We start from the raw sequence: 13,814 nt of genomic DNA on the forward strand, positions 1-13,814 counted from the left end.
TGTTGCAATGCAGTTCATTTTATGGTCATTTTGGATTAGAAAATTTAATTTATGTTTACACATGAGAAGTTTCCTTAAAGTACAGACGAAACATCTGTCGAGAAAATTGCCATTCTCGATAGATGGTTACTAGATTTTTCGATAGTTTGAATGGATGACTCAATAGTTATAATAAAATAAAAATGTGTTTAAGTTGCTTCAATATGTATCATTCGAATTCATTACAAGTTAAACCATTCGCTAATATTGGAATTTGTTCATGTTATTGGTATTGCAGATAGCTTTCGAACTTCCTACACCAAGAGTGGCCAGAAGAGATTGAAGAATAGTACGCAATAGGACCTTATTGACTCATACTACTATGTGTTGCTTTTGGACTTAAATTTATCGTATTATTTTGAAGTTATATCATGATATGTATGTCAAACAAATTATTTTTATGTTCTTTAAATTCATGTTCATGTGTAAAAAGACATTTTCATTAAGTAGAGGGTCGAACTATCTAGATATCATTTGTAAGGCATTGTATGTAAATACGTTTGATCAATCGTTATGCATGAATATTTTGTTTCGTTTACTACTTAACAGTTCACAGTTAATAAAATCTTATGTTTTGTAAAAAGTAAAATATTTTTTGTACCCCAATGAAAGCTACAACGATAATAACACAAAAATGACAATATAACATAAACAACGAACATCATCATTGTAATGTGCAAAATACAATTTCAAGCCTTAAATATCATTCAACTTTACATGCTTGGGGTTAGAACAAGGTTTGAACATATGGCCCGATTGTGCCCAACTCGATCCCCATATGACACGGAGAATTTTAGAGTATTACTCATCCCTTAAAATTTGAGATGTCAATGATAAGCAATCGAAACAATTCATATATTGGCCTTTAATATCATGCAAGTGGGACCTATGAATAAATTATACCAAACAGTAGAAAATTAGTGAGACTGACAGTACAAACGTCTTTCTCGATATTTACCAAGTGTCGAGTTTAACATTTTAACTATCAATCTTTACATTCTAGTTCGATGGCTGAACAGCCAGTGTTTCGATTAGAACCTGACAAAAATATTATGGAATAATTTTTATTATTTATTTTTTGGTTGACAATTCTATTATTCATTGTATATTAAATATATTCATAGGTTTTTCTTACACAAGTCTAACATCAAATCATTATATTAATTAGCATTAATGAGCAATAAATATACTCAAAAAGGTATCTACAAGGGTAATTTGGACATTTTGCACCCAAAAAATATAATTTTGATCACCTTTTGAAAAAGTGACAAATGTTTTTGCAACTGATAATGTAGGGATATCTATGCAAAATTCTCACTATATTCTCAACGTTTATAAAGAGATAATTTCGTCCAACACTAGAGTTGAACCCGTAAAAAGAGAAAAGTCCCTTTTTAAAACATATTTTAACAAGAGAAATTGTACCCTATGTCATTTTTTGGATTGACATTTTAAAAATATGACCTTTTATTAATCTTTGTAAGAGTGTCAATTTTGAACTTTTTGTACCTGTAGAAAATTTAAATACATTGCATGTCATTAAATAAAGATGATTTGCTAAGATGAAAAATAGTAGAAAAAGTAAAAGATATTATAGTGGTGAGTCCAGAAGTGATCAAGAGCCGAAAAGACATTCACTAGCTGTATAATAAAGAGAAATATGGCTAGAGTGCATAAAATATAGTTCTTTAGTTTTTACTCGTCTATAGATACGTAAAGTTTAAATTTTTTATTACAACTCTAGCTAAGATGAAAAATAGTAAAAAATATTATATCAAACCCATAAAGAAAATGCACCCATCTATTCGAATTTGAAGACTTTTCACTCCACAGTAAACACTTTACCATCTCACGATTGATAACCCACATCCAGTCGGAGTACATTTCAAGTTCAATCTTCGATGGTTCATATTTGGCTCCAACTTCTAATCGAGGTAAATATCAATTTCATTTTCTTTTGGATTTAAATATTTTCAATAATTTGTGCTTTATTTTTGTTATGGTTGATTGCGATTTGAAGTTGAGGGAAAAATTCATATTTAATTTAATAAGTGACCATATTCAAGTTCCTAAAAAAAAAATGAGATTTTTAATCATTTCCCATGTAATGTTGGGTAAAAAAATTTAGTTTGTTTGATTTTTTGTTTATGATAAACCTAGATTTGTCCCCGTATTTTTCTTCTTTTTTATTTGGTATTCGTATTCTTTGAACTAGATCTATTTATTTAAATTTGAAACTGGGATTATTTAATATTTAATAGCATCTGTGCTTTGCTAATGAAAAGCAAAAATGGGTGAAAAATATAGTGCATTCTTATTTATTGGAGTACATTTAGGCTTGACTTCAAAGCAAGAATATAAGAAAAATTAGTACGCTTTTGTTTAGTTTGGATGTATGGCTTTGACAATTTTACTTGATTTTGAAGTTTTACGAATGATTTCTTTCCAAATATGTTATTGTTTTGGATGTTATCATTAAACAAAATTCCTGTTTTATTATGTTATGAATATGGTTTTGAGTTTGTATCAAATTAGTCTCTGGATCAGCGTAGTTGCATTTATTTGTAAACTTGTTCATTTATCTATACATTTTTAAATTTTTTATCGGGTCATTAGTTTGATTTTTGATGAATAAAAAGTTATGCTTCTTCCGTGATTACGTTTTCTTAAAAACTTCATTTTTCGGTTTGCAAGTACAATAATTGAGATACATATGTCGGAATCTTTTTTATCTTTTATTGACAGTAATATGTTGAATTGATTTATGGTCGGTTTACATTACCTTTGTGAAAAAAAATAATTTTGAGTTTAATATAAATGTAGGCTGAATTTGTGAGTTGATATATTTTTAAATTTGATGCAATATGATTCAATCTGAGGATTCAAACATCTTATTCATGTTAGCACATGGAGAGTTCACATGTAGTTCTTATGGAACCCATCTATCAACTAAACTATCATTATTAACAGTTATTTTCTGGAATTCTTGACAATTGGTTATAGTTTCTTGACAGTTATGATACAATGTCAAACCTATTTCAGTTGTTCTTCTACGTGGGTTACAAAGTAAATGTATTGCACATCATCATGTGGCCTTCGGTAGTTGTTCATTTTACTAATTTTTACATATGAATATCATGTTTGCTCTTGCAAAAGGTAGATTTAAATATTTTCAATAATTTGTGCTTTATTTTTGTTATGGTTGATTGCGATTTGAAGTTGAGGGAAAAATTCATATTTAATTTAATAAGTGACCATATTCAAGTTCCTAAAAATAATTGAGATTTTTAATCATTTCCCATGTAATGTTGGGTAAAAAATTTTAGTTTGTTTGATTTTTTGTTTATGATAAACCTAGATTTGTCCCCGTATTTTTCTCCTTTTTTATTTGGTATTCCTATTCCTATTCTTTGAACTAGATCTATTTATTTAAATTTGAAACTAGGATTATTTAATATTTAATAGCATATGTGCTTTGCTAATGAAAAAGCAAAAATGGGTGAAAAATATAGTGCATTCTTATTTATTGGATTACATTTAGGCTTGACTTCACAGCAAGAATTATAAGAAAAATTAGTACGCTTTTGTTTATTTTGGATGTATGGCTTTGACAATTTTACTTGATTTTGAAGTTTTACGAATGATTTCTTTCCAAATATGTTATTGTTTTGGATGTTATCATTAAACAAAATTCCTGTTTTATTATGTTATGAATATGGTTTTGAGTTTGTATCAAATTAGTCTCTGGATCAGCGTAGTTGCATTTATTTGTAAACTTGTTCATTTATCTATACATTTTTAAATTTTTTATCGGGTCATTAGTTTGATTTTTGATGAATAAAAAGTTATGCTTCTTCCGTGATTACGTTTTCTTAAAAACTTCATTTTTCGGTTTGCAAGTACAATAATTGAGATACATATGTCGGAATCTTTTTTATCTTTTATTGACAGTAATATGTTGAATTGATTTATGGTCGGTTTACATTACCTTTGTGAAAAAAAATAATTTTGAGTTTAATATAAATGTAGGCTGAATTTGTGAGTTGATATATTTTTAAATTTGATGCAATATGATTCAATCTGAGGATTCAAACATCTTATTCATGTTAGCACATGGAGAGTTCACATGTAGTTCTTATGGAACCCATCTATCAACTAAACTATCATTATTAACAGTTATTTTCTGGAATTCTTGGCAGTTATGATACAATGTCAAACCTATTTCAGTTGTTCTTCTACGTGGGTTACAAAGTAAATGTATTGCACATCATCATGTGGCCTTCGGTAGTTGTTCATTTTACTAATTTTTACATATGAATATCATGTTTGCTCTTGCAAAAGGTGAATGTCCATATACGCACATATCTCCTCGCAAAAATTTAAATTTCATCAAGATGATTCTTGATAAATTCGATGTGGGTCGAAAAATGAATTGTCAATATTCTTGTCTCGAGTCCTAGCAAATTTTCGTGACGATAAACATCTCATTTTTGCATAAATGGACAAAATCTAATGTCATTGGAGGAGTGCTAGAAAGGTACTTCAACGTCATCTTCTAGTGAAGGAGTTGCCTCGAAGGTGCCCTCAAATGCTACCGATCCAATTAAAAATGAAGAAGTGATGGTGATAGAGAAATGACGTTTGATGCGAATCCGAATACTGTTTGATTCTAATTGAACTACGTACATTAGGAGAGGCAGGAAAAGAGGAAATACATGAATTAATTGAAAACATTATCCTAACTTTTTGAATGGTTGAAAATAGTGAAACTTAGCATTTTATGAAGCTGAGGTATGTAATCTTTGTAATTTGATGATGGAAAACATTTATTTCCCACCAAAAATATTTTGGCGTCTTACTTCCCTCATATTTTTAGCGACAATCTTTATTATTTGTTGCAACTTCTTACATTTCACGAAAGCTTTTTATATCCCCTTATATTTTTTTGTACTTATTTTTTTCATCACAGTCTTCGCAACAAACTATAAAAATGTGTCGTATTAAGTCACTTATTGCGACAATTTTTTGTACATCAAGAAAAATCTTAACACGAAATCACAATTTTGTTGTAGTGATTGTATAACTTGTTTTCGCATCTGTGTAGTTAATTTGTAATTTGCAAAAATATAGTTGTTTAATCGATTGTGTAGCTTGATTGTGTAATTGTTATTAATTGTGTATTATAATCATGGTCGTGTTTGGGTATATTCAGCCAAGTACAAAAGATTATATGGACTTCCAATTTTTTTTTTTTTTTTTCAAATTTAAACGATCGCCCTATGTGATATAATGACCATCGCTAACTTGAAATGATGAAAAATTGCATTATATGAAAATCAAATGAATAAATTTGAATGATGTTAATAATTTATACACATTAATTGATTACAACTAGTAATGACTAACAACTACAAATAAGGATTAGCATCTAAGTGGTGTCGTTGGAGTATATTTTTCACATCATTAAGTGTGTTCATCAATACTCAACTACCAAATAACAAAATCTTGACAAAGAACTTATCTAATGCTTTATTAACTTCAATATCTTTATTCAAAAAGAATTGCAAAATCAAACTGAAGGAATAAATAATAACTAGCAAAGTTGGATTAATATGAGCATTTTGTATTTAACAATAATAAAATAGTAAGTTATAATAAAAAAATTAAATAATTTGTAAATGCTAATCTCTCAAAAAATTGGAGATTAATCCAATAATACTTCTTTTTTATTTTGGAATGGATAAGATGTTAAGAAAGTTAGGGTGGAGTTGGAGTACGAACATCGGTGCTTATATTGATATGAATTGTCGTTTTTTTTTTCAATAACAATTCCGTTATCCATTGGATTATAAAAAAATTCGGTGGTTTTTCTAATCATCAAATCATGGCTTTAATGAGAATTAAAATCATACATTAATGAGTATTAAATGCATCAAAAAGTTTTCTCCAAGGGTGTTTTTGACAATTCACATCAAAAGTGACATTCTTAAACACTATTAATGTTGACAATTTTTGATGCATTTACAAATTTGATGACATCCATGAAAATTCTCCTTTAAATAATTAAGGAAAAATTCTCAAGTACAAATGTTTCAAAATATTATTTCAAAACTAATAACTTCGTGAAAAATTTAAAAAATCAAATTTTCGTGACGATAAACATCTCATTTTTGCATAAATGGACAAAATCTAATGTCATTGGAGGAGTGCTAGAAAGGTACTTCAACGTCATCTTCTAGTGAAGGAGTTGCCTCGAAGGTGCCCTCAAATGCTACCGATCCAATTAAAAATGAAGAAGTGATGGTGATAGAGAAATGACGTTTGATGCGAATCCGAATACTGTTTGATTCTAATTGAACTACGTACATTAGGAGAGGCAGGAAAAGAGGAAATACATGAATTAATTGAAAACATTATCCTAACTTTTTGAATGGTTGAAAATAGTGAAACTTAGCATTTTATGAAGCTGAGGTATGTAATCTTTGTAATTTGATGATGGAAAACATTAATTTCCCACCAAAAATATTTTGGCGTCTTACTTCCCTCATATTTTTAGCGACAATCTTTATTATTTGTTGCAACTTCTTACATTTCACGAAAGCTTTTTATATCCCCTTATATTTTTTTGTACTTATTTTTTTCATCACAGTCTTCGCAACAAACTATAAAAATGTGTCGTATTAAGTCACTTATTGCGACAATTTTTTGTACATCAAGAAAAATCTTAACACGAAATCACAATTTTGTTGTAGTGATTGTATAACTTGTTTTCGCATCTGTGTAGTTAATTTGTAATTTGCAAAAATATAGTTGTTTAATCGATTGTGTAGCTTGATTGTGTAATTGTTATTAATTGTGTATTATAATCATGGTCGTGTTTGGGTATATTCAGCCAAGTACAAAAGATTATATGGACTTCCAATTTTTTTTTTTTTTTTCAAATTTAAACGATCGCCCTATGTGATATAATGACCATCGCTAACTTGAAATGATGAAAAATTGCATTATATGAAAATCAAATGAATAAATTTGAATGATGTTAATAATTTATACACATTAATTGATTACAACTAGTAATGACTAACAACTACAAATTTTTTAGTGCATTGATAATGAATACGAAGTTTTTCATCAATCTTAAGACAATTCTTACTAAGATCAGATATTTATATCTGAAACTACGATTGAAGTGTTTTTGTTCTTTCACCACTTTCGTTCATCATCCACATGCACAAACTATCCCCCATGTGACATGATGAATCTCATATTATTATTCATACATGAAAATTTGAGATAGCAATGATAAGTTTTTTTTCACGATTTATAGAGGTCAAATAACTAAATTTGTTCCACTTCAAAGGTTATTTTCGACTACATGGATTTATCAGGTGGAAGCAATGTCTCGTTGGACCTCAATAAATCTCCTTACATACCTAGTTCGTTCCTATTGTTTTCCTTGTCATTAAATAGGACGATGATGATGTCTTGTTACCAAGTGGTAGGAGAATAGTTTCACAATTCCTTTTTCTAACTTGGATGACGTTTCTAGTCAATCATCTCAATCACTAAACCATGAAACCGATGATGTGTTCGACTAACAACAATGAGTTGATTCCTAATGTTCCACCACCTGAGGTTTTATTATAAGCTCGGATGATGAGGAGAAGCTAGTTGGAGCGAAAAATCGAATGTTGACAATGCTTGAATCTGGTAAAAAATGCTTATGTTATCGCATATATTTCACTTTTCTACATTTGTCAAATATTACATGATAATGTATAAATGTAATATTGTGTATTTGATAGGTCATTATACCCAGATATTTTATCTAGTTTACTACTTAACAAAGAACTGTCGAGAATTACAAAGATTATTTGTCACGATTGATAGTTAATGAAATTGTATGTTTTGGAAGAAGTGGAAGTGTATTTGTACACGAATAAAACTTATAATGGTAATATTAGGATAATAATAATAATATAACATAGATGAACGTCATCATTGTATAGAATCGCAATAGGGAGGGTATGGGACAGGTAGGCCATTTCCACCCCTATCATGTTGGGTATTTTTGTCATCTTGTCTCATCCACATACCCGATTAAAGTGGGATGGGATCGGCGTGTGGTGGGACGGGTCCCTTGCTCCCATTTGTTCCCCCATTTAGTTTTTATTTTTTTTATATCTTTAGTTAGTAAATATTATTATTATTATTTTTTAAATTTGTTAAGAACAACTTATATTCTCTTTAAAATTGATGATAAATCTTTTATTTTTGTTTGCTGAAAAACTTAAATATGAAGTTAACTTGAAAAGGGGCAGGGACTATATTTTCTGAACATGCTTTGGGACAATGACCCCCAACCCTGCCCCTATCCCATTTACCCGGTTAGGAAAGTAATCCCCACCCCATTCGAGAGGGGCCTATGGGTATCAAGTTGAACGAGTCTTTTTTTGTCATCCCTATCATTTTAATATATAAAATACAATTTCCACTCATCATCTCCACAGACAAAATGTCCATTGTACGACACGATGAATCTCAAATTAGTATTCATACTTGATAATTGAAGATAGAAATGATAAGCATTCATCACAATTAACGTACAAGTTGCACCTACGAATAAATTATATCAAATAATAGCAAAATGATAGTTTAAATAACTTTCTTGACAATTACAAAATGTTGAATTCAATATTTTAGCTGTCAATCTCAACGGTTTTGTTTGACAATTCAATTGTTGATCGTTATGGTTACTACGTAAGGATTAGTATCTAAGTGGTGTCATTGGAGTATATTTTTCACATCATTAAGTGTGTTCATCATTGCTCAACTACCAAATAACAAAATCTTGACAAAGAACTTATCTAATGCTTTATTAACTTCAATATCTTTATTCAAAAAGAATTGCAAAATCAAACTGAAGGAATAAATAATAACTAGCAAAGTTGGATTAATATGAGCATTTTGTATTTACCAATAATAAAATAGTAAGTTATAATAAAAAAATTAAATAATTTGTAAATGCTAATCTCTCAAAAAATGGGAGATTAATCCAATAATACTTTCTTTTTTATTTTGGAATGGATAAGATGTTAAGAAAGTTAGGGTGGAGTTGGAGTACGAACATCGGTGCTTATATTGATATGCTTTCAATAACAATTCCGTTATCCATTGGATTATAAAAATATTCGGTGGTTTTTCTTACATTAGTCTAATCATCAAATCATGGCATTAATGAGAATTAAAAGCATACATTAATGAGTATTAAATGCACCAAAAAGGTATCTCCAATGGTGTTTTTGACAATTCACATCAAAAGTGACATTCTTAAACACCAATATTAATGTTGACAATTTTTGATGCATTTACAAATTTGATGACATCCATGAAAATTCTCCTTTTAATAATTAAGGAAAAATTCTCAAGTACAAATGTTTCAAAATATTATTTCAAAACTAATAACTTCGTGAAAAATTTAAAAAATCAGGTGATTATATTTGTGACCTCTAATAAAATGTTTTGAACAATAATTTATTGGGATATTTTTATGGATGTCGCAAAATTTGAAAATGAACCAAAATTTGACACTTTTACAATTATTGCACAAAAATCACTTTTTGGATGTGAAAAGTCCAAATCATCCTTGGAGATACCTTTTTAGGAAGCATTTTAGTACTTATTAATGCATGTATTTAATAGTATTTAATGCAATGATGTGATCACTTGACTAGTATAAGCTAAAACCATGATTATACCCCTGTTTGATCCTCATTAAATTAAATTACATTATATTTCATTTTTCTCTCTCCTCTTTTCAATCACACAATTTTTCATAAAATAATATTACACGTAAATCGAAAACTTTTTCTTTTTTTTGAACAACTCATTTTTCTAAAAAATACTATTCCCCCATTTTCATTTTCAGATAAAGGGGGTCAAATAGGGGTTATATGTATTCTATAATGCGTAATAGAATTGTTCAAAAAATTCATTCATTCCTAGGTTGAGTGAACACGAGATTTTCTCTCAAAAAATAAAAAAATAAAAAAATTCTAAACTTTGGTTGTAGCTCCTCCATTCCAATATCAAGAAGAAAGTAATCATGGAATATCTTCCATTTTGAGATGTTAACGTTTATAAATTGTTTAATTTTTGTATATTCTAACTTACTGTTTTTCAATTGTTAAAGACTGCATAATCATATTATTTTTCAATTTTTTCATATTATTATTTATTCATTAGGTTTGAATTTGCACATGTTTTTGAATGAAGACAATGTTCCCATAAAATGTTGTAGAACATTCCCTATTTATTCAATGATTTGTGAAGTTTTTCTCATTTGAAAGTTGAGCATTGATGAACATAATTAATACTATGAAAAATGCATTCCATTCACAACCCTCAAATGATATAGCATACTGTAAAAATCAACAGTTGAAATGTCAAAAAATTCTGTCAAATCCAACAATTTAAATGTCAAGCTCGACATTTCAACTGTCATTTTTTTATGTATTTGCTACTGTTTGGTATAATTTATTTGTAGGTGTCAGTTGCATGCTAATAAACTCCGATATTTAAATTATGTTAAATTCTTATCATTACTATTTGAAATTTTTAGGTACGAGCAATAATTTGATATTCATTATGTCACACGAATGAAATTTCATGTATGTGAATGACGAGTGGAAGTGGCGAGGGAACAAAACCACTTTATTCTTAGGTCCAAGTTAATATCACCATAGTAGGACTTGGGTTATGATTGATAGAGAAGTTTCGTATTCATGATCCATGCACTAAAATCGAATTGAAGTTCAAAGTCCAAATTAGATTAGTTTTGCCAAATTATCGAATCAATTCGTTCAAAAACGTAGATTAGTTTTGCCAAATCATCCAATCTATTAACATACAGAACATTAGCACCAAAAGAATCGAACAAATTACAATAATTAATGTATGTGGTTCATACATCAATAACATTCTCTAGCAATGTACCAATATTAGCATAGATACACCGTTAACAAACTACAAAAATTGAACATATAAGCTCCAAATTCTGACCCATTTACAACATTTCAGCATTCAAAAATGGCCTCCATGCCCATTCACATCCAAAATCTTTACGGGTCATACACATCAACCATTCAAATCTCCAAAGACCATAACTTAGAGAACCTGTAAAATTATTTTGCCCACTAGCACATCATACATAAATAAAAGTCATTGTATTTGAAAGTATGTAATACAAGAACTTCACTATTCCTTGACTCTTTCCCTACACCCTCTAGAGAAAGGAGTCTTCGTCAAAGCTGTAGGCACTCAAACGCGTGTCGAGAGCTTCTTCGTTGCAACGGCATCATCAACCACATTTGGTACGGCAGTCACCAATGGCATATCCAGGTCAGCCCTTCCTATGGACGAAGCAAAGTTCATCTACAAAAATCAGTAACATTCATACATGTTAATTCAAAACAAACCTTTAAGATTAGCTTAACAAATTCGGCATATGACTTCAAATGTAGATAGAAGTTACTCAATTGTCGAGAATTCTAGTGACAATTCTTTTCGACAGATGGTTCCATAACTATATAGAGTGGCAATTACATTTCAACGAGTATACTTACAAAGAGTGTAATATTTCGATTATTTGTAGGTAGTGAAAAGTGTAATGCATGATCAAGCAAATATATTAATAAAGAACATGCTCTAGCAAAATGAGGGACATCACCCATGCATATAATATGTATTCGCTTATAAATGGTGGTGTCAAATTATACGCGATGAAATAACTTTAAACAAGTGCTCAATGAAATTGAGGAGAGGGTGTATAATGTTCATGTATGTATAAGTACTCAGATAATATGATAAACTCAAGTTCCAACATTTGAAATGCAAAGAGAAATGACAAGCTTCATTCATTACAATCCATAGGAGACATACCCCTCCATTCGAATGACACAAACGTGAATGGAACAAAATCAACTGAATTTTCAAAAACATACGAGGAAGCAAACCCACTTGAAGAAATGTAGTATGAAAGCCTCCAATGTATTCATTATTTTCAAAATAAAAAACATTAGTATACAGAAAGAATAGAACACCCTTATCAAATTCATAAGTATAAGTAAAGAAAGAGAGTAAAATAGTGTAATAAGTACATGACATTAAAGTTTAATCAACATTTGAAGTTCCATAAAACAAATTAATAGCCTAAATGTATGAATTCCAGCAATATTCCATTTGCATATTCAACCTAAACTTTTGAATATTTGAGTACAAACATTGGCAGGCAAACTAATATAAATACAAGAATAATAAAAGCTTATTACGAAACTTACACACGGATCTTCGGAAGAATTCATCAAAACTAATAGGAACCCAACACAAACCTACAACAAAATCCAAGTATTTTACATTTCACACTCACGAAATTGAAAAGTAAACAATAGAAAATTTCATTAATGGAGTGAAAATGGAAAGACGGGCTCCGGCGATGACCGCAAGTTTGACAAAATAAATCCACTTCACACTCACGAAATCGAAAAACAAACAAAAGAAAATTTCATTAATGGAGTGAAAAATGGAACGACGAGTTTCAATGATGACTGAAGGGCTTCATCGAAAATTGTTTTGTCGTCAATTGGCGGACGGCGCAAAGTTCGAGTAAGAAAGAGGGGAGTGCATTTAGCTCCCATTTGGCTTCCATTAGAACTCATCAATTTAATTTAAATATCTCTCTTTTCTATTTTCAATCACACAATATTCAATAAAATAATATTTCACGCAAATTGAAATTTTTTCATTCTTTTACAACTATCAATTTTTCAAAAAAAATTATTTCCCCACTATAAATCCAAGCAACGGGGGCCAAGCAGGAGCTTAGGGTTAGGTTCGTATTAAATGAGAGAGAGATGGTATCTGGGCTCTTTTCACATGTTTTGTTTTTAATTGGTTGTGATATTTGTCCACTTTTTGGTACAACATTTTCATCTTGTCAAATCACATTTACCATATTTATTTAAGGACATGCAAGGTATTTAAATTTTTTCAAGAACAAAAAAGATCGGAAGTTACATTTTGCAAAGATTTTTAATAGGTGACATTTTTAAAATGTCATTTCAAAAAATACCATGGGATGCAATTCCCTCTAAGTTAATTAAACAGGCTACGATTACAATAACATACAATTTATGATCATATCTACAAATCACACAAATCAATAATCATATAAGGCATAATTTATGGATTACAATCATATTTTTAATTGCAAATCATACAATTAAGAGGTCTTAAAATCATTTATTAGTCAAAAATCACACAAGATCACAGTAACATAAGACAATTTATGGGTCACATTCATATATTTAGTCGCAGTTCACACGTTTAGTAGGTCACAAATTATTTATTGATCATACGTTACCCAATCAATTGATTACAAATTACCTAAGTAATTGCTCACAAATGCTATTCACCCAACTACCACTTATCTCTCATTCTTCACATGTTTTATCCTCAGTATTTTCGTTGACAATCACTTTCACCCCACCCAACCATTCCATCCCTATTGTTGGCAACCATAGAAAGACAGATATACAACCACCACTAAATAACATAGAAAGATAGATCTACAACAACCTTACAACACCCAACTTATAGTTGCAGCGCCACCACCATCTTACCCACCAGCTGCACAAATATTCCATATTTCATTGTCGTATCTGCATCTTACAATACCATCATCGAAAACTGATGATGCAGCCTTAAAACTACCATCG

General features: G+C 29.7%; 1 protein-coding gene and 1 long non-coding RNA gene across 2 annotated transcripts; one reads left to right on the top strand and one right to left on the bottom strand.

Moving 5' to 3' along the window:
* The first annotated feature begins 1,828 nt into the window (after positions 1–1,828).
* On the top strand, positions 1,829–4,897 carry LOC111385385. Its single transcript, XR_002701059.1, has 2 exons — positions 1,829–3,195; positions 4,381–4,897. It is a non-coding gene; the product is annotated as an uncharacterized LOC111385385 (long non-coding RNA).
* Positions 4,898–11,023: 6,126 nt separating this feature from the next.
* LOC111385386 lies at positions 11,024–13,060 on the bottom strand. Its single transcript, XM_023009770.1, has 3 exons — positions 12,609–13,060; positions 12,378–12,428; positions 11,024–11,472 (listed from the first exon to the last, which is right to left on the bottom strand). Exons 1-3 carry the CDS (start codon positions 12,753–12,755, stop codon positions 11,359–11,361), a joined length of 312 nt encoding a protein of 103 aa, XP_022865538.1. The 5' UTR covers positions 12,756–13,060; the 3' UTR covers positions 11,024–11,358.
* Positions 13,061–13,814: the final 754 nt, after the last annotated feature.

This window comes from Olea europaea, unplaced genomic scaffold (assembly GCF_002742605.1).
Source record: "Olea europaea var. sylvestris unplaced genomic scaffold, O_europaea_v1 scaffold3144, whole genome shotgun sequence".
Lineage (NCBI taxonomy): Eukaryota > Viridiplantae > Streptophyta > Magnoliopsida > Lamiales > Oleaceae > Olea > Olea europaea.